The 19,849-nt window shown below is 37.5% G+C and overlaps 2 protein-coding genes across 6 annotated transcripts in view; one reads left to right on the plus strand and one right to left on the minus strand.

Annotated features, from left to right (window-relative positions):
• crb (cell polarity complex component crumbs) overlaps positions 1-14,310 on the minus strand; it is a 36,849-nt gene extending 22,539 nt beyond the window's left edge. For all 5 annotated transcript variants that reach the window (XR_006882337.2, XM_046618706.2, XM_046618710.2 and 2 more), the window contains exon 1: positions 14,101-14,310. Coding sequence is in view for 4 of the 5 variants with exons in the window: in XM_046618706.2 (XP_046474662.1) it covers positions 14,101-14,125 (25 nt within the window). In the remaining variant the exon portion in view is untranslated. The remainder of the gene's footprint in view (positions 1-14,100) is intronic.
• A 1,122-nt stretch (positions 14,311-15,432) lies between these two features.
• 26-29-p (C1 family peptidase 26-29-p) lies at positions 15,433-19,621 on the plus strand. Its single transcript, XM_046618750.1, has 12 exons — positions 15,433-15,579; positions 16,096-16,148; positions 16,917-17,069; positions 17,226-17,398; positions 17,487-17,591; positions 17,674-17,833; positions 17,935-18,127; positions 18,229-18,446; positions 18,529-18,629; positions 18,728-18,859; positions 18,947-19,136; positions 19,223-19,621. The coding sequence occupies exons 2-12, from the start codon at positions 16,109-16,111 to the stop codon at positions 19,414-19,416; spliced, it is 1,659 nt and encodes a 552-aa protein (XP_046474706.1). The 5' UTR covers positions 15,433-15,579; positions 16,096-16,108; the 3' UTR covers positions 19,417-19,621.
• Positions 19,622-19,849: the final 228 nt, after the last annotated feature.

Raw genomic sequence — 19,849 nt, forward strand, 5'->3', positions numbered from 1 at the left:
ACGTTGATGCATGCTAAAACGGAATTACACGCAGGCAATGCGATAGTGAAACTTGACGAGAACTTCTCCGCGCTTGCATACAAATTAGTATGGATTACCGTACACATACCGTAATAATCTGAGGAAGCTGTGTATACATATATATTAGGCTGATTCAAAAAAAACGGCTAATTTTTTTTTTTCAAAATCCTCACATGAAAACTTCCGAGAAGATGTGAAAAGACGCCTGTAAAAAGCAGAGCCCTTAATATTATTATTAAGAGGTCGCGCATCGGGAATTTCTATTTCCCGTTTAAATAACACAGGAATAAATTTTTTTAAATTTTGCAATTTCGTATTTGTGCAACGGCTCATTGAATTAGCGAACCAAAGCATATTTTTGTAGGAAATTTGACGCTCTACAAAAAAAGTCCTTACAAAGTTTTCGATAGTCACACTCCTTCAAAAGTTATTCGAGGTCAAAGTTGAACTTACAAAAAAAATTCAATGTTTTTTTTTTTTTCGATGATACTATGAATCTTTTCTCATTATTTTGTTATGAAGATATATTTAATAAATATATCTTACTCTAATTGGGCTTTTTCAATCATTAATTTTCCCATCGAGTCAATATAAAGTTACCTTACAAAAATGCGATGTTAAATAATAAAGATGTTATCATGGAGAATCCATAACTGATGCACTTGACTATTTAAAAATGTAATTGTTCCGAAATCTATCCTCTTTATAACAAAATAATGAGAAAAGATTCATAGTATCATCGAAAAAAAAAAACATTGAATTTTTTTGTAAGTTCAACTTTGACCTCGAATAACTTTTGAAGGAGTGTGACTATCGAAAACTTTGTAAGGACTTTTTTTGTAGAGCGTCAAATTTCCTACAAGAACATGCTTTGGTTCGCTAATTCAATAAGTTGTTGCAAAAATACGAAATTGCAAAATTTAAAAAAATTTATTCCTGTGTTATTTAAACGGGAAATAGAAATTCCCGATGCGCGACCTCTTAATAATAATATTAAGGGCTCTGCTTTTTACAGGCGTCTTTTCACACATTCTCGGAAGTTTTTATGTGAGGATTTTCAAAAAAAAAAATTAGCCGTTTTTTTTTAATCAGCCTAATATATATATATGTATGTATGTATATATATATATATATATATATAGATTATATTACATTATACACACACCCAAGTGCACATGCATTGAATAGTTTTATTTCATTGGTCTATCCGGCGAATTCACGCCGCGTTTTTCGTCTACGTAAAGTAACGAAGCAAATGCTGAAGCGAGTTTGATGCTAAAATATCGTTATTGTGAGGTATAGAATGGCACTTTGATTGTCAATCAAAATGACAATGGAACGAAGTCAAGTGCAAAATCATCGTTAATCAATTCATAGTAATGTCTTGGATGAATATAGGTGTTTAACGGGTAGGAGAGTTTATTGGTAGGCAAAAAGCTCAATACCATTGGTACGAAGCTTCCTCAACTGATTTTGAATCATAGATTCCCAGTTTCCTCGTTCTCATCCTTTCTGCAAGAAGCCTGACTCAAGCAGGTATGAGGACTTCCCAGGTGGCTCGACGATCCTGACAGAGAAGCACATGTAAGAACCCTGGCACGAATTGCAGGATTTTAATAACGCTGCGGTTTCCTGAACCGCTATAAGGATACTAACTACGATTTGACTTGGAAAAGAATACGTAAATTTTTAATATCGTCGATGATTGGCACCGCATGAACGTGTCAATAATTTCTTTCTTTTTCGATTGATTCTTCTCGATGTCGTTTCTGGTCAAGAGAGTCGGTCCGCATACCGTGACAATGATTTTTACACGCATGCCTTGCCTTTAGAATGACATCAGAGGTGTCAGGTGAGCAATCGCCACAGTTCCAGAAATTGGTGAATTGGAATTTTACCGATTGATTCTTCGAATAATTCATGTTTGCCATTACTTGTATGATAAACGATATTTTTTAGTTACTATAATCCTCGCTATAATCTATATCTTTTGTCGGGCTATAATAGTAGTGCCAATGAACTCATTTTCACCCGCATGCTGCTTTATATTTGTATCAAGGACCCAACTAATATAAGTAAAACATAATTCTTCGTTTAAAAAATTATTCAACAAAATATTATAATTCGGTCAATGATCAGATTTTGTCTATTAATAACATCATCAGTCGGGTAAGTTTTTGTTCAGCGTAGCGTTAATCTGTTTGATTGCGTCATGAAATTTTTTTCTTTGAAAAATTTAACCATTTCGTAGTACAATAAACCTCGCGGCGCTTTGAGTTTTCTTATGTCATGTTCGTTGTTAGAGGTTTCTGTTCTACATATTTACATCGAAATATAACGAATAGGCGTATTTTGAAAAGTACGAGCTTATATTACTAATTGTAAATTGGTATAGACCTGCGTTTATCTGTATATACTCATCTAGATTCAGGTTCAGAGATAAATCCACAGCGTATATATAAATATATAATGTATACTATACATACGTGCCCAGGTAAAGGGAGACACCGGACTGTGTCGACGTCCATTCATACCGGAAGTGACGTCATTTTACCTTGCGTTGCATTTATATACATGTATGTACTATACTATACATACCCATACAAATATACACCCACAAGTTATACGCATAAATGTAAGAAAGGAACAGTTGGCACATAAGATGCGTTACATTACCGCACGTAATACGTACAGTGTACAATATATAATGCTATAATTTTACGTTGCTTGCACAAACCTCGTTGCCTTGGTAGTCTATAATTCATTTCACTTCGTATACGCGATACATGCTGTATTAACTTCTATACGTTACATACGTATACATGTAATATTGTAATATATACAATACGCATAATATGAATAGGAAAAAAGTTTATCTGAAAATGTGAAACTTTGGCACAATCATTGAATCTGACATTTAAGAAGAGTTTTCCTCGTGCGACGTGTAATGCTATTAAATAATTCCGTGATTCTTGAGACGTGTGCATTAATCAATGATCACGATGTGTCATAACGAAGCAATGCAGTTCCGCCCAACGAGCGCCGCTGCCGCTGTTCATTTATCCCGCTCCAATGCTTTATTTTCACAATCGTACACATGTGCACAGATCCGTAGGGCACGTATGACGAAACAACATGCAGCCTAAAGTTGCTCGCGTACAACTTACGCGTGTAGCTCTCTACACCTACCTGCACGACTACGCAACAAGGCATCATACTCGGATAGCTGGATATGACGCGTTCTACGCAACCGGCCAAGCATTGAAGTCTCCGAACCCGTTTTCCGACTTCTCACGCAGCCGGTCGCAGTTTCTCTTTAACCAATCCGTCGCCGCGTGGTATAAAATACTATACGTACGTACGTACCTACGTTACAGACTTGGCGTCTTTGTGTGCGGCATATCCGCCCACAACAACGCGACGGAGATACAAAACTGTTGAACGTGAGATGCGCAGTGGATATATTATGAATATATGCGTAACCCTATAGGTGCGTGCGTGCGTGTGCGTGTGTGTGTGTGTGTGTGTGTAGGTGTGTGTGTGTGTGTGTGTGTGTATACACGCACGCATAACGAATTTTATATATCGCGAGCATTATGTTTTACGCATTTTTCCATGCGTGTTTTCCGTACGTAAAGTACTCGTTTCTATGGCGATCGAGTGATTCTGCGAATGCGCATGCGCGGAGTACTGAAAATACCACTTTTGAGTCCTAGGAGTTAAAAATTGTATTTTTAGTACTGCGCGCATGCGCCGTTGCGAACAAATCTGCACATCACGCGATCCTAACCTCAATTTCGTGCTTCGTGAAAAAAAATTCGCAACATACTCTTGTACTAAGAGTATTTTCGCCTCCTCGCGTATTTGCAATATTTGTCTTCGGCTCACCAACGACTCATATTACAAACTTACGTTCGGCCCGAAACGACCGAATTGGTCTTCTTTTCACACAATATACTACGACCTATACAAGGAAGACTTGCATTACATAAACTGCAACCTTTTTACTCCCAATTTTCTATCTTTTTAATTTTTAGCGCTTTATCTCTCCGCTTTTCTGTATACAGCTATTGTTTCATAGCGCGTGTTTCTGTGTTGAAACAGTGTACCCAACACTGTTTGGGTACACGCAGTTTGGGGCGTCGCCGTCATACGCGGCATGTTACATATTCAGCTATATACATGTATACACTTAACTCTGGCGGAAAATCGAATTGCCTGCACTGCAGGTGTTTTAAAGACACGAATAGGAATAGTCACGAACCGACAGACCGAGGCATTCGTTGCACGCTGAATGTTGCTGTAGCGCTTGTCGATTCGGGAAAAACCCCCGAGAGTCGTTTTGAAAAATACATACCATAGATATATACCTATAAGGGAAATACGGTATATAATATATATGCACAAGTGTTTATCGCAGCTGAGTTGCCCGGTCACGATCAGAGGACCATCTGACGATTGTGTGAAAAAGGAGAAAAAGTGACTCATATCTCCGAGAAAGAGAAAGAGAAAGAGAAAGAGACAGAGTCAGAGAGAGAGAGAGAGGGAGAGAGAGGGAGAGAGCCTCGTGAATTATGTTTATATACTCTATTTCTAACGTCATTATTTCGTTCCACGGCCATAAATTATATTTAATCAATTACTTCGCACATGTACACTTAAGTAGCTGCATGTTTAAATTGTACATATTATGTTACATGTGTACAGAGATAATTGGTACACATCGTTTATAGATAACATTGGTAAATATACGCGCACTGAGAAATCTAGTTGTTGCAATTACACAAAAATCTGAAAAAACAAATCATCAGCTATAAATATTGAAGAAGAAAACCTGACCTTGAAGGATCCGAATGGTGCAGTAAAATAATCTCATGGCCACGTATTCGTCGTACCACAAAACAACTAATCGAAGACTCCAAAATTTGAACATCACAAGAGATAACATAATTATTCCAATTTCGGTAACTATTATACTTACATGTAAGCTTGTTTTATTCGTTATAAATCGATAAATGGTAAGCCACGTGACGAAAAAATTCATCGAGAGACGCAATTATAACTTGACACCATTATATACCAACCAGTCGAGAAACTATAATCGCATAGGTTTGTGAGCATGTTGCATAACATACCAAGTCTAGGCGTGTAAATTATAACCTATTGCGAGAAGATAAATTAAAGATAAAAAAAAAAAAAAACAAAAAACGAATGAGCACAGAATCGGAAGTGGAAATAATTATGCAACGTGTTAAAAAAGTGTGACCTTACAACAACAATATATAACAGCACAGAGAGAAACTACAGAGAGTCTGCAACTATAGTTACAAGAACGTATGTAAGAACAGAAGAAGACAATTGTACGGCATTTGCAAACGTACAAAATATGTATAGTTACGCCAAGTTGCACCGCGGCGATATCCGAGTGTGTATCTATACCCACACGTTGTACACGCATTCAAGTTCTTCGACTTCGTGAGCCGTACATTCACACACGGTATAACACGAGTTGAAGGCAAAGGAGCTGCGCGGATCCGGTCGGAAACTCTATGATCGCATCAAACTTGCGGAGGATGATGACTCACGAGCCGGCGCGTCTTTCTTCTCGAAAAACCAACGGCATCCGGAGAAGGAAATATAAGCGAGTAAAAGAGGGAGGAGGAGAAGAAAAAAAGAGGCGGAACAGGATTCGTTACGTGAAACGAGATCCTCGAGCGTTTGAACCCTCTGTTGAACTTTGGGCGGACCGCGGAATTCTGCGGTGTCGTTGTCAACTACATACAATACTATTATTATTATTGTTGTTCTTGTTGTTGTTGTTATAGGTATGCGGTTATTTCTAAAACGCGGAGGGAGACCCGATAATTGGAACACCCCAAATTCACGTCTCAGTCACCACAATATACAGCACAGGTGTAATGTCCGGGGTTAAATGTCGTAACTCATAGCTGTACCTCGCCTAAATCCATGCGGTAATGAAGCGTTAGGGAGGGAAAAGTTTTACAACATTTCTGCATAAGAGGGAATTCAATTTTGAAGAAATTGAATTTATTAAGTATTTCTGTCCGCCTTATCATACGTTTTGGGAAATATTAACGTTTTTAAATTAATTCGTACAAATGTGAATTTGAAAATTTTTTGAAACGCTAAAATGCGTTGTATTTTATTTATTTATTTTTTTTTTAACCCAACGTGCGTACAAGATTCCGGTGATTTTGCAATGAGTAGGGTTATTATACTTGTGGGAATTTGGGCGGGTAATTATTTTTTTTTATCATACGCACGAGACTCCGAAACACGCAAAATAAAAAAAAGTTGCAAGTGACGCGCACTGTAAAGTTCGAGGGTTTGTTGCTCAGGCCTAGCCATCGGTACTTGCTAGTACGTATAAGGATGATGTTAGCAAAAGTGAGTATTATCCTGGTGTGATATAAGAGGGGGTAAAATTTATCAACCGGGTGAAAACTCGATTCTACGAAGCTTTGAACGTTGCAAGAAGGCGGAAGTAGCAGCGAAGGCTCGAAGAGAGATTAGGTTAACTAAGTGTAAACAAGATGCGGGAGAGACCTTCGTTACTCCTAGAGACGGAAGCCTTGGAAATGTGTTTTGTACCAGGTAACACGGAAAATGTCGGAAAGTAACGGCCCGGTTCCGTTGGTGCGCCTGCTGTAGGTAGGCTTGAACACATATATCATAATACTACTAGCAAATTGGGAAAAGTCTTGTATAGTTTTCAAAACTATTTTCAGTAAAGTTTCAGATAAAAGAATACCGGCGAATAAGTCGATCTCGACAGCAGATTTGCAAACATATAATATGTCCTATAAGAAGCGCAAAAGATTGTCGTACATGAAATTTATCCAGATAAGAGAGGCGTGCTTTTATTATCGCGACTACCTCGTCAGTCCTCGTAAAAAAAAAAAAACTTAGCGTAGGTTCTAACAGTAAAGAAGAATGCATGCAAGAGATAAGATGCAGTGACTTTGAAGCTCAACAATCGCTGCATAAAGTCTTGTTACATAACTCCATGCGGATATCTATTATATTTACTTTCATACGCATGCATATGTACAAGGTTGCATGCGATACGTGGATTCGAATTTCAAAAATGGTACATCGCACGTGCTCATTGATATCGTCCACGAAACACGCGCGGCGCGGTGAGCCAAAAAGTATAACGTTCGACATAATTATACAGTCATGAATATTGTATAGAAGAATGATAATTTATAGTAAGCAAACAGTTTATAACCGGACAATGCAACGCGTCAAAAATTCAATTCCATAGAGAGCTTTAATTCTGCTCGCATGCAGTTGACCTAGATAGACATTCACATGTATGTAGGAACTATTATGTGTACGCACGTGTAAGAAGCGTTATACAGGTACACTAAACTCGTGGATATATGTACGATCGATATAATCTATTTAAATTACTTCCGTGTGTGCGGCACCTACAAGTGCGAAGATATATATATTCGAAATCAAATTATATACCTGCAGTGCGCGTAATCATCGTATTTTCATGGTTTATATAAATTTAAAACTTGCATCCAGCTGCTCGTCGTATTTTTTATCTTTATTTGATTTATCCTCAACTTCAAGTTTTTAATACGCTTTTTCTTTTCAAGTCGCAGAACGAATAATATCCGTCAAGCATGAACTCGGTTTACCCGTTTATATATGTATATATAATATATAGTTTGCTATTTGAGCAGCCTGACAAAATCAAGGATAGCTTTCTACGCGAACTATATAAGGCTCGGCAATAGCTAGTTTGAGCAGTGAAGATAATCCTCGATCGATGTAACGAAGAGAAAGAATTCCGCGTGATTATTCATTTCAATACAACTACCGTCAATTTTCCACGATCAATGAACTAGAATGCGTAACGGATCAGAGTCGGTGCAACTTTTACCCTGAGTGATATTGCGTGAAAAGTTTGATAAATCGCCGACGTTAATCGTTTAGTTTTAAAAATTACGTTTTCTATTTGAGAAAATAATTAGGCCGTGACTGAATCCGTAGTTGTATTTTCTCCATTCATCAATCTTACTTGCGTAGCATTAACGTCCGATGATCGCAATACTTTGCAAAGGTACAATAATAAGTAGTATAATATAACGTCGAGAAGTATACTTACAATACACTTCTACAGGTTTACATATAGACTTCGTATTGTTATAGTCATAGGCCACGAAGAATATCGCGGTATTTCATTTCATTCTTGTTGTCTCCGAATTGTTTATTAGTGTAATATTCGAGGAATTTTCATGTATTTCACCAACAATAAAGACGCCGATATTATACCGGAGAAGACCGTTCGTCCGTTCGTTTGACGTCCGTGTCCAGCTGTAGCGAATGGCGAAAGAAATTATTATTGTTCAGCGTGTATAACTGCCTTGCGGTATTCCTGCCGATACAGCCGTGGTTCTCAATTTCAAAAGCAAGACTTGCTTCTTTTTTTCATACCTGTACAGCTCTCGCTAAATCCTCGTCAAGGCTGCACCGCTACACAGTGAGAATGAATGAGTTCCATTCTCCGATCCGAACGATCACTATGGGGGCATAAGGTAAGCGTAGATAAGTGTGTCGCTACTGCAATCCGATCGGAATGCATTTTCCAGATATCGCATAAATGATATGCATGTATAAGCCCGTACGAATCTCTTCAAGATAATAGCAATAATATGTTGTACAATTCACATTGTTCCGCATTCTTGACTTTTTCAAATTACGTTTACACATCGCACATCTCCTTCTTCCCATGAAAACAAAACATTAGCTTCAAGAATAAGAAACCTGGCCTACAAGAAGGAACGGGATCGACGATAAAGTTATTTTCGTTCGCTGATAACAATTTAGGCTTGCGTTTATATGGTAATGTTAGCGAAACAACAAGATCGATATGTTTTTGAGATGTCAAAACGCTGATTGTGAGCGAAGGTTCGATAAAAGGAATTTTATTGCAATCCCGACATTGAGCGTGAATTTGTTTAACTATTATTCTTTTCTTTTTTTTACTATCGGAACCAGTGTTCACATTTTTACTTCTCTAGAACAATTGTGAACGCGAACGCAACAAGATCAGCTTTCATTTTTGCGCAAATAAATTGCATCACAAAATCGCTTTACAGCTTCTGTCGCATTTACGTGAGCTTTACTGTTGCCATTATTATACGCTCAGTTACGCGTAGAAATGTACAGTTCCAGGGTCTCGTACCCGGGTTCGCATCTTCTTGGCCAAACCAGTAATATTCCAAGAAAGAGTTTACCTAGGCGAATCGCCGTACATGCACAGCGAACAAGTGGCGAAAATAGTAACGAGCAGCTCTGTTGAAACGGAACTAATTGCAACAATTCGGAAGTTCAACGAAACAAAATCGAATTTCATAATTCTCCCATGCAGCTCGAGTGATAGACCAGTAGTGCACTGTAGGCAGTGACTATTCTTTTATTTTACCCAAAGAAGAGCTACTTTGTTTTTTCTAACGGTGCTTCGAAACTCGCCTGGAAGAGATCGCCGGTCTTGTAGATCACTGACCGATTAACCGCAACGAAGAAGAGACGGAAAAGTCGGTGCTTCGTAAAACGAGGAATCTGATGCGAACGAAAGACTTTGCCGAACCTAGTGGGGAGGTTTCTTTTTTTATTCATTTGATCGAGTTTCGATTATTTACTACCATGCTAAGTGATAAGAGAAAGAAAAAGAAAAAGAAAAGAAAAGAAAACGTAATAAAGAAAAGAGGAAATGATCAACCGAGTGAAGCTTACAATGCATGCACTGAATAATTTGTCAATGAAATTCGTTTGATTAAAAAATAACGTACATGACTGTATTCTTGTACTACGCGTCGGTATGTACAATGCGCATACATATGTATTATATACATACTGAAGGGCTGGTCCTACGCTTTTCATTGTTACGTGCATTGCAGCCTCAGCGTATCGTATTTGAATGGAGCGAAGAAGTCAGGCTGACACGACGCCGGTCGCTCCTCTTCTACTTCGATATTAAATTATGCAAAAAGACCGCGCCTTTCATTGTGCCACAATCGTCTATCTCTCGGCATCGAGACTGAAATTAAACTCTCTCAAAATTAAGAGAGAGGGAGAAAAAGAGTGAGAGAGAGAGAGAGTTTCATCTTTGTGGAAGGAAATTGATAAAGAATCTAAATAAGACTTTGAGGAACTCGATCTTGAACGCATTTAACTGAACCACCAAACAAACATCATCATATTCAAATGAAAGCGAACTACAAATGAGTCGTCAATAATTTATTCGGTTTGAAAAATATGGTTTTCGCAGATACTTTTAACACAACATCGCCATCATTTTCAAAGTCAATTCTTCGTTATTCAAATCACTGTGCCAAAATATCCTTCGAATAATCACTTCGCTGCAATGAGGAATACATTAGCACGAATTTCACGCTCCAACGGTTAAAGATTGAAGTGTTCACTTCTCATACTTTATGGTACGCAAAACTAACACTATTTTTTTTATTACTCCAGATCAGAAGTAAAGAATATCGTAAGAATTCTCATGATTCTTTCACCTTTTGAGCTGAATAACTGTATCAGAAATAAACTATCGACCGTTGCAAAATGTAATTTAAGCCACGTAAACTCCACGTATTGTACAGCACATGCACCGCAGGATATAACGTACCTATAGATGTTCAACACCTGAGAATTAGACGCATAATAAAATGAAACACCCGATACTCTTTTCTGTGCAGTGCGGTATAATGCAATATGAACTAATTTAAAAAAAAAAATTGACCTTAAATTTAACCAAATACCAAACTTGACGCAAGATTTTGTTCACCCGGAATTTTAGAGCGCACAGTCTTCCATCTCTTTGTTTAAGTAAATACTAGTTTTAAAAAACGCGTACATAAAATTAAACTACAGAATTATGGAATTCTTTTATTCATCATATCATTTAATATTCTCCAATGTAAAGAGTTATTCTCTTCCCGTTGAATGTGGGACAGAAACTAATGACGTATAATAATGCAACGAATTGTTTTCAGCAGCCTCTGGGTTGTATCAGCATTCATACGCACAATGCGGGGGAGCACAGAGAGAAAAACAACGAATCGTACGTGATGACGATTTCCAAAGTAACCCGCCAGGTCGACTGTTACAAAGTCACGTTTTCACCGGTTGAGGCGAGTTTCGCTGCAGGCTGAACGCGTAATATCAGCGTGCAAAGTACGCGAAACTAATGAAAACAACCGTAAGCTGATATAACGTACATTAGTGTAGAGATGCGGTATAAACTCGTCTAAAAAGTCACACAGGTTTCAGATTTATTTCTTGTTCTTCCGTTATATATATAGGCATCAACCCGATGCGTATCCTTATCTTGCTGCACTTTTCGAGTATGTACCTGACTCACTTAGGAGTTAGGAGGAAGCGGATCCTCTCAAGAGTCAGTTTTTTCTCTCGGGTTCTTATCTGCCGTAGCATAGCGTTTTCATGTGTGTATAATGAACATACGTATATATGTAACGCGGCATGCGACGAGAAATCTTCACCCGCATCTCTCAAAAACGTATTCGTATACATATACATATATAGGTGTATGTAATAGTTTTCTTCAGCGGTATATAAATTCCTGTTTGATAAGTACCGGCTTGCAGTTGCTGCACCTTCGTGAAGAACTGATACACACGTTTACCGTGTGATTCATTGAAAGACAAAACCATGAAAAGAAGAAAAAAAAATGTGGAAAAGCTACCAGAGATTGTAATTATACTGTTACAATTATTAAACACGTGTAGATGAGCTGATTTGTTTTGCGAAACATATTGTATTATGACGTAAAGCGGCGTTGCGTTATTTGGTAAACTTTTGCGGGTATATGACGTTCATTTGTGAAAATTCTATCGGCGTTATTCTAGAGAGTTACTATAGTTACATACAAATATGATGAAGCCTGGTGGCAAATGCATGTGGAACTGGTATAGAATTACAACAGGCATGCAAGCGTGTCAAAGTCTGATATTTCCCGCTAACTAATTGTAAAATTAAGCTGTTCACTATCCGCATCCGACGCTCCGCTGCGAAATAAGAGCAGACTGTGCGAATATTCACGATTTATTTCGTAGACGGGTAGCAAGTGTGAATTTTTTTTCTTTCACAACCGCGCGGGGAGATTTCTGACAAAATAACTTATGGCCTGTACCGGGAGATAATTATCACGTTGAAGCGAAAAGTGAAGATTTTTTTTGCTTAGGATAAATTCAATCGGCAGCAATATAATTGTAAAACCAAATACCGAATATTTTTAACGCGTTTTTTTCCGGCGCAGCCAATCGACCGGCGACCACATGGCCCGCAAAGAGACGCAAGCGGCGACTTCCATCGTGTTCTAGGCAATCGTTTCCCAGAGAAACGCTTGACGAAAACAAGGCATGCCTCTTGAAATATCAGTTATCCCATTCAGGTTCATATATAAGTGACGAATAGAGTATGCGCGTTGAGTGTATTTTTCCACGTTTTTTGATAATTTGATACTCGCTTATGTATCTACTTTGAAAAGCATTTCGACTAGTCGACGCATTTGTGAAATTTTGCAGATATTCTTACATAGACTAGAAGGTGTAAGTTTCGAAGCTTTGAAAGCAAGTTATGGAATTTTTTTTGTTTAACCAACGTGTATTCAAGCTAATTTGCGCCTCCAGGTCTTAAAATCGAGAAATATGTTTCTAATTCGTTCGTGAATAATTTCGTCCGATATTTACAAAGCTTGGAATAATTGAAATTGGAATTTTCAACCTGTGGCATCGAAAACTTATATGTACCCTTTTAACAAACAACATACAGTATTGATGAATTGAATCGACGAATTTTCCTCGATCAAATGTTTTTCCTATGCCTGCAGCAACCAAGACTCAATGTGTAGAATAGCTGTATTGTATATAATACGAGGTTAATTATACTCGGATAAAACGAACTGTAATTGTAATTCAGAAAGCATATCCGGGAAAAAGAGTCGGCCGACGAAATTTAAGATTTCACTTACAATGCTACTCAATGGTAAAGAGAGAAAAATAATGAAATTGAAAACAACTGCTCGATCTTCGATCAAATTTCTCTGGCTCTTATACGCGCATATTACTGATTTTCCGTTCTGGCAAAGCTGGATAAATATGAGATTGTTCCACGTTTTAAATCAACATTTATTCTCTGCATGACAGACCAAAAACTCAAGTGAACTTTCTCCGTCCCGAGCAATAACAGATTCGTTTACACCGCCGCGGGTGTCTCTCCTTTCCTTTGGAATAAGTACGATCAAATATAGAAAACCGTAAGTATATAATCAATGGGGTTTCTTCGATGTTTGCCTATGTAATAAGTGTACCCAATAACAATGACAAAAGGTATTAAATCTTTGGTGAACGCAGTTTGTCGTCAAAAACTGTCGAGGACACTGTACACTGGCAGAATATATGAACTTGAAAGTGAAACGACACTGAAGATCATATTTTCCTGTATTTAACGCTTAAGGCGTAAAATGAAATTGGCAATACATATACGGCGAGTAATAAGTGAACACCGTAGGTGTTCGAATGTGCATCGTGTATTCGTGAACAGGGTACCTAAAACAATTACAAACAACGGCACTAAAGTAACCGGCATTACCTAATCCACAAAAATACCTTTGATGTACAGTTATGTACACTAAATTACAGCCTGACAATTATGCTTGTAATATGAACATGGCTACAAATTCAATTTGTAAAAAGGGTACTAAGAATAAGTGAAATTCGTTTTCGCTACAGTGAAATACGTGAATACGGCAAGTTTGAAGGGGAATTTATATAGAAAATAACTGTAAATACACGCCGACGGTGGGTAAATATTCGTCACCTGTCAGGCTTCGCGTGTCGTGAATCAGAGAAGAAATTTTACCTGGGAATCGGTAAAACCCGTCGCGGTGGGCGAGTTTTGTATTTTCTTGCTCACGTAGGTTCTCACAGTGAAACTATTTTAATCCTAAAACTAACGAAACTTTACGGCACGCAGAGGCGTTAAGTCAGGTGTGTTTTGAAGCACGTTACTCACCTGCCACCGCAGCGAGCACCCGCATTTCTGCGTTGAACAGGTAAAATCTGGCTGGTTAAGAGCGGGGAAAATCACTCCACAAAATTCACCGTAACTCGCAACACATCGCAACGAGACTTCTGAGCGCTGTTTTTTACACTCAAACGCGATTTTAGACCTGTTGCAAAAATCGTTCGACGCGTGCCTCAAGCTCGCATCAACCACCGGCACTACCGACCACAGAGAACTGATCCGAAAATCGGAGAACGCCCGTGGCTTCCCTCCCACTACATTTCTCGAATTTGTAACAAGTTCGAAACTACACCGTCAGGTGGCGGCACGAAACAACGACAAATCGAATCTCGATGTTGCGGGCCTTTCAACGAATCAGCAGAGCCTTGAATTGAATAAAAATGCATTTGCAAACACGCTGTTGATGCCTGGGGAAAGAGAGTTGGACACTGATCGTTATTACAGACAGCACGAATCCAGGATTAAAGAAAAACAGCTAGATAATGCTTGAAGGTGTTAATGAATACACATTTCTGTTTCTTTCTAATGATCAATATATTCATTTGAATTCGTTTTGCTTACCTCCGAAGCATTTTTGTCATTACGTGCTAATGACGGGCCCAAATGACGAAAACAATACATGAAAATAATAGACGATCATGGCTGGAGTTGAATTATGCCATCGTTCACAAACTAATTCACAATAATTGTCGATGGTCGAATTTAGCATCGTGATAGAAAGAAACTGCCAAAAATATTGAAATGATCTCTACCCAGTATTCCGATTAAGCAGTATTCCATTCAACGTGATTTTTATTTGTAAATTGTTAAGCGCAAAGTTATAATAATTAATATTTGAACATAGAAAACTTGTGTGTGGACTGATCGAAACGGTAATACCTCAATGTAAAAATAATTAGTCGAGACTCGTTGAACCACCTATTATTCTTATGCCAAGGATGTAATATCGGAAATTCAAGCAAATTATTTCACAACCTCAACCCTCAATTTCCAATTTCGTAACGAATATATTTTTTAAATTATAATGATCTGAGTTTTTCTTATGACACTTCGAATCGCAACCCAGTCCAACCTTTTGTGACATTAGTGCGATTTTGTTACTTCAAATTGGCGAAATATCCGTCGCTAATCTCCGAAATTAGCAGCTGTTGGCATTCATAGTCGGTAGGTGTGAAGACCGACTAGAAAATTAAATGGTATACGTGAATAAATGTTAGAAAATCAGTCGGTAACCGTAACTTCTTTGCTCCCTGAAGCACGATCATTTTACCAACATAAATGACTACGGGGCAAACAGTTCGTAGGTGACGCTGCATTAATGAGCTGCCTGTGCTGCGATCTACTTGTATTACAGTTCAGTGGTCTCGTCGGTTGTCACCGCGATTTAAAGATCGCGATTCGAGACCCGTTTTTTGCCTGTCAGTCTGCGCATCACGCGCATTAACGTTAGCTGTATTCTTGATTTCGGTAAGTTAAAATTTTGTATTTAAATATGATTTCAGTATTACTATCGTCGAATAATTTTGGAAGACGATTGATTATCGATATATAGGATAAATATAACAGTTATTATAACAATAATTTACTATTTTGTCGACCGTGAAGAATTATTTAAATTTATCCTGACTATAACAGAAAATTATTTATATGCTAAAACAATTTATTGCTCGTTGATTATTATTTCTGTATTTTCTGTCCAACTAAGCATTTATTCAATATATCTTGCTTCTGGGCACAACTCGATCAATTCTATTTCTATCAGAGTTCAACGTTCGTTTAATTTATTTGTTGTATTAAATCTGAAACATTTTTCTATCATTAGCTTATGGACTTTTATTTTTTTAAACTCAACCTTGCGAGAAGGTATAGCGATAAGGCAAGGGGAGTATAAGTTTCCTAAGGTCATTAAGCCACAACACAGATGATAAGAGTACTTGAGGTCAAAACTGATAGCTTTGTTAAGCTGTCTACAATTTGTTACAGATATAGGATCAACATGGCGGGGATCACTGCCAAAGTAACCCTAGTTTTGTTAGGTATGTACTGAATAAATAAAATGCTATATAAAAAATAAATGCACTAAAATTGGTTCGCAGAAATTCATATCAATTTTGTACACTCCATTCCTCGGCACAAGACGCTTGCCATTCCATGGCCAAAAAACATTTCTTGATTCAATCGTGGTATTCGAAAAGTCATTTGCTTAGTTCTATTTGAATACTACTTTCTCAGTTAGTCGGGTCGTTGCTCAAGCCAAGATAAAAATACCGCAATTGTGTATATATAACCTGCATGTTTGGCATGCATCATGCAATAGCATTGTTGGTCAAACAGTAACAATGTTAGACACGATATTATAAGGTACATGATGCTGATGTTATCACATAGTTATGGTTATGGTCTAACGCCAGTTATATTTATAAATTCTGGTATACGATCACATTTCATCCGTGTACTAACGATGATAATTCTGCATTAGATTTCAGTGGATCAGCAAATCTAAATTGCCGACTTAGCGACACTCATCCAGTGTATACAATTTCATATTGAAAGTACAATATTCGCATATTTTATTCTATTTTAACAAAGTTGGAATGGTTTAAAAAAAATGCAATGTACAATCTGCTTCATCATCAAATTGTTATAAAGTTGCCACACAGGTTTATAAAAGTGAACTGCAGCGATGTTAGTCTTATTATTAGCTTCATGAAGCTTGACGAAATCCTTTCACGACATTCAACAACCTTTGAAAATGTTCATTGACATTATCGCTTGTTTTAGAAGTATAGTTTTTCTTTTTGTAGGAATTTCTTGTGCTGTTGCTGGAAAAGTACCAACCTTTAGTACCGCATATTCAGCAAAGGGAACACTTTATATACCTTATGCAGAAATTCGCGAACCATTTTATGCATGGTATGACTCTAACAGAGGATCCAGCCGAATTGACTACTATGGTGGTATGTATTATTTCACCCAGTAAATACTTGTTTTCATGTATATTCAAAAAATCATGTAATTTCTTGTTCTTACTAATTACCTACCAATAGCAGCTAGGTAGCTACAATTTTTTTTTCACTACTGATCATGAAATTTCGTATTTTTATCGCCGATAGGAATGGTAAAGACTTATCAATTGGCGAAAGAAGGTGAAAACGGTATTTCTGTGAAGTTGGTTCCGATCACAACTGAAACTGATATCAATAAGGAAACATGTCTTCAAGTAAATGGAACCAGCGACTCTAAAATACTTCCACAAACAATTATTCCCGATGCAACTGGAATGGAGGTAATTCGCGCTAAAACACTACGGAGTTTATCATTTTCATGTCTATCATAATCTTATTGCTCATTGTAATTAAACAATTTTTCAATAGTGCATCGGTGAAGAGATTATCAATGGACTTCACTGTGAGAAATGGCGACGTGTAGAAACTTTTGGAGAAAAAGCAAACAAGTACACATTGTGGATTCGTTACAAGGTTTGTTAATTTTTTCAAAGATGTTGACAGTGGTTTAATTTGTCATTAAATGCAATAATGCCGTCAATATTTACATTTACAGAAATCGCCGAAATATCCACAAGTTAAAGAAGCTATACCAGTCAGATATGAAATGCGCGGATTCAACTCTCTTCTTGGTTCCCACTACGACCACTACTACTTGGAGTATGAGTGGTATTCATTTGATACACCAAGTGCTGATGTATTCGAAATCGCCGAAAGTATGTTCAACGTATTAGTTGCATTTTTATCTTTAGAAATGAAATTTTTTTTCTCTAATATTCACTGTCATATACTATTTTCATTTATTCACCATTTTTAGATGATACTTGTGTTACATTGCCTGGGCTAGGGGAAAACCATATTTACACATTCAATCCGATGCGCGAATTCGTCCATAATTATGACGAACATGTAAATACTGAATTTGATCATTTTGGAAAGGCACATAAAAAGCATTATACAACCGAGTTGGAACAAAAGCGTCGGAAGGAAGTTTTCAGACAGAATTTAAGGTAGTGCCTAGAGTAACTGAATAATCTTGGAAGTCACAGGGCAGCAATTAACGAATTACTAAATGGAGACTTGTTCACCGAAATTAATTCATGTTATATAGGTACATTCATTCTAAGAATCGTGCAAACCTTGGTTACCAATTACAAGTTAATCACTTGGCTGATCGTACTGATTTGGAAATGAGGGCTCTCCGTGGAAAGCAATATACCAAAGTATCTGACAACGGTGGCCTTCCGTTTCCGTACAATGTAGATGAAGTTCAGGATATTCCTGAATCTGTGGACTGGCGGTTGTACGGAGCTGTTACTCCTGTAAAAGGTAAGGCAATATTGATTTTTCAGCACATCTTTTGTCTTTCACAATCATTACAATCAAGTTTATTCCTTGTGAAATGTTTTAGATCAATCCGTGTGTGGCTCTTGTTGGAGTTTTGGTACTACAGGTGCTGTAGAAGGTGCCTACTATGTAAAATACCACAAACTACTCAGACTTTCCCAGCAAGTGAGTGAGACTGAACAGTTGTTTGACAATTATATTGCGAATACTCACTATGAATACATAAATCCCTGCTCAAAACAATAATCAACAATAACGTATAGGCCCTAGTTGACTGTTCCTGGGGTTTTGGCAACAACGGTTGTGATGGTGGTGAGGATTTCCGAGCGTATCAATGGATTATGAAACACGGTGGCCTTCCAACTGAGGAAGACTATGGCGGTTACATAGGACAGGTATTGGATTGTATTCAATCATCTATTTCTTCTCATTTCATAAACGATTAAAGATCAACATATACTTGTTACCGATCTACAATTTAGGATGGATACTGCCACGTCGACAATGTAACTCTGACCGCGAAAATGACTGGATTTGTCAACGTGCGTTCGGGTGATCCTAAAGCGTTGAAAATCGCAATTGCTAAACACGGCCCCGTCTCGGTTGCCATCGACGCATCTCATAAGACGTTTTCATTCTACGCTAATGGAGTTTACTACGAATCGGCTTGTGGTAAATCATGATGATGAGATTATATGATCTGACTATAGGACAGTTACCCAATGGGTTTTCACACATTGTTTTATTCTATTTTACAGGAAATACCGAAAAACAGTTGGATCATGCCGTATTAGCAGTTGGGTATGGTACCTTAAATGGTCAAGCGTATTGGTTGGTGAAAAATTCCTGGTCCAATTATTGGGGAAATGACGGCTATGTTTTAATAGCACAGAAAGATAATAATTGTGGCGTTCTAACTGCACCTACATACGTTTCTTTTGATAAGAAGTGATACACTTATGGCTGGAATCCAGAAATATTTTTTTATATTCTTTTTGACTATTAAGTCTGCTGTTAATGGGCAGGTGAACAATTATGTATGGAGCTTTGATCAAGCATAATGAATTTAATAGATAATTGAAGAATTTTAGTACATAGTTTTAGTAAGGGAAAAGTGTAATTTGATACTGATTCAATAAAAAAATTGTTATCACGTACTGATGTGGTGTGCTTTGCATGTATTTATCTTCATAGTTTCATATTCCGTAATGCAGAGAATGATTTAGCGACATGTAGCTCAGATAAGCAACGATCAATCGAGCACCAGTTTCCAGGTCTGAATTTAAGCATGTATGAACTACATTCTTTGCTATTTAAAATTCAGTGCTCAATTCTTAATTTTACAGTATGTACCAAATGGTATTATCCATTTCTCACGCTCTACC

This window comes from Neodiprion pinetum, chromosome 3, assembly GCF_021155775.2.
Source record: "Neodiprion pinetum isolate iyNeoPine1 chromosome 3, iyNeoPine1.2, whole genome shotgun sequence".
NCBI lineage: Eukaryota > Metazoa > Arthropoda > Insecta > Hymenoptera > Diprionidae > Neodiprion > Neodiprion pinetum.

Excerpts from the sequence above, each read along its gene's own strand:
- 26-29-p (XM_046618750.1), top strand. The coding sequence starts at position 16,109 with ATGGCGGGGATCACTGCCAAAGTAACCCTAGTTTTGTTAG. Across the intron at positions 17,592-17,673 it reads CATTGTGGATTCGTTACAAG|AAATCGCCGAAATATCCACA; the intron begins GTTTGTTAATTT and ends TTACATTTACAG. Across the intron at positions 18,860-18,946 it reads ATGGCGGTTACATAGGACAG|GATGGATACTGCCACGTCGA; the intron begins GTATTGGATTGT and ends TCTACAATTTAG.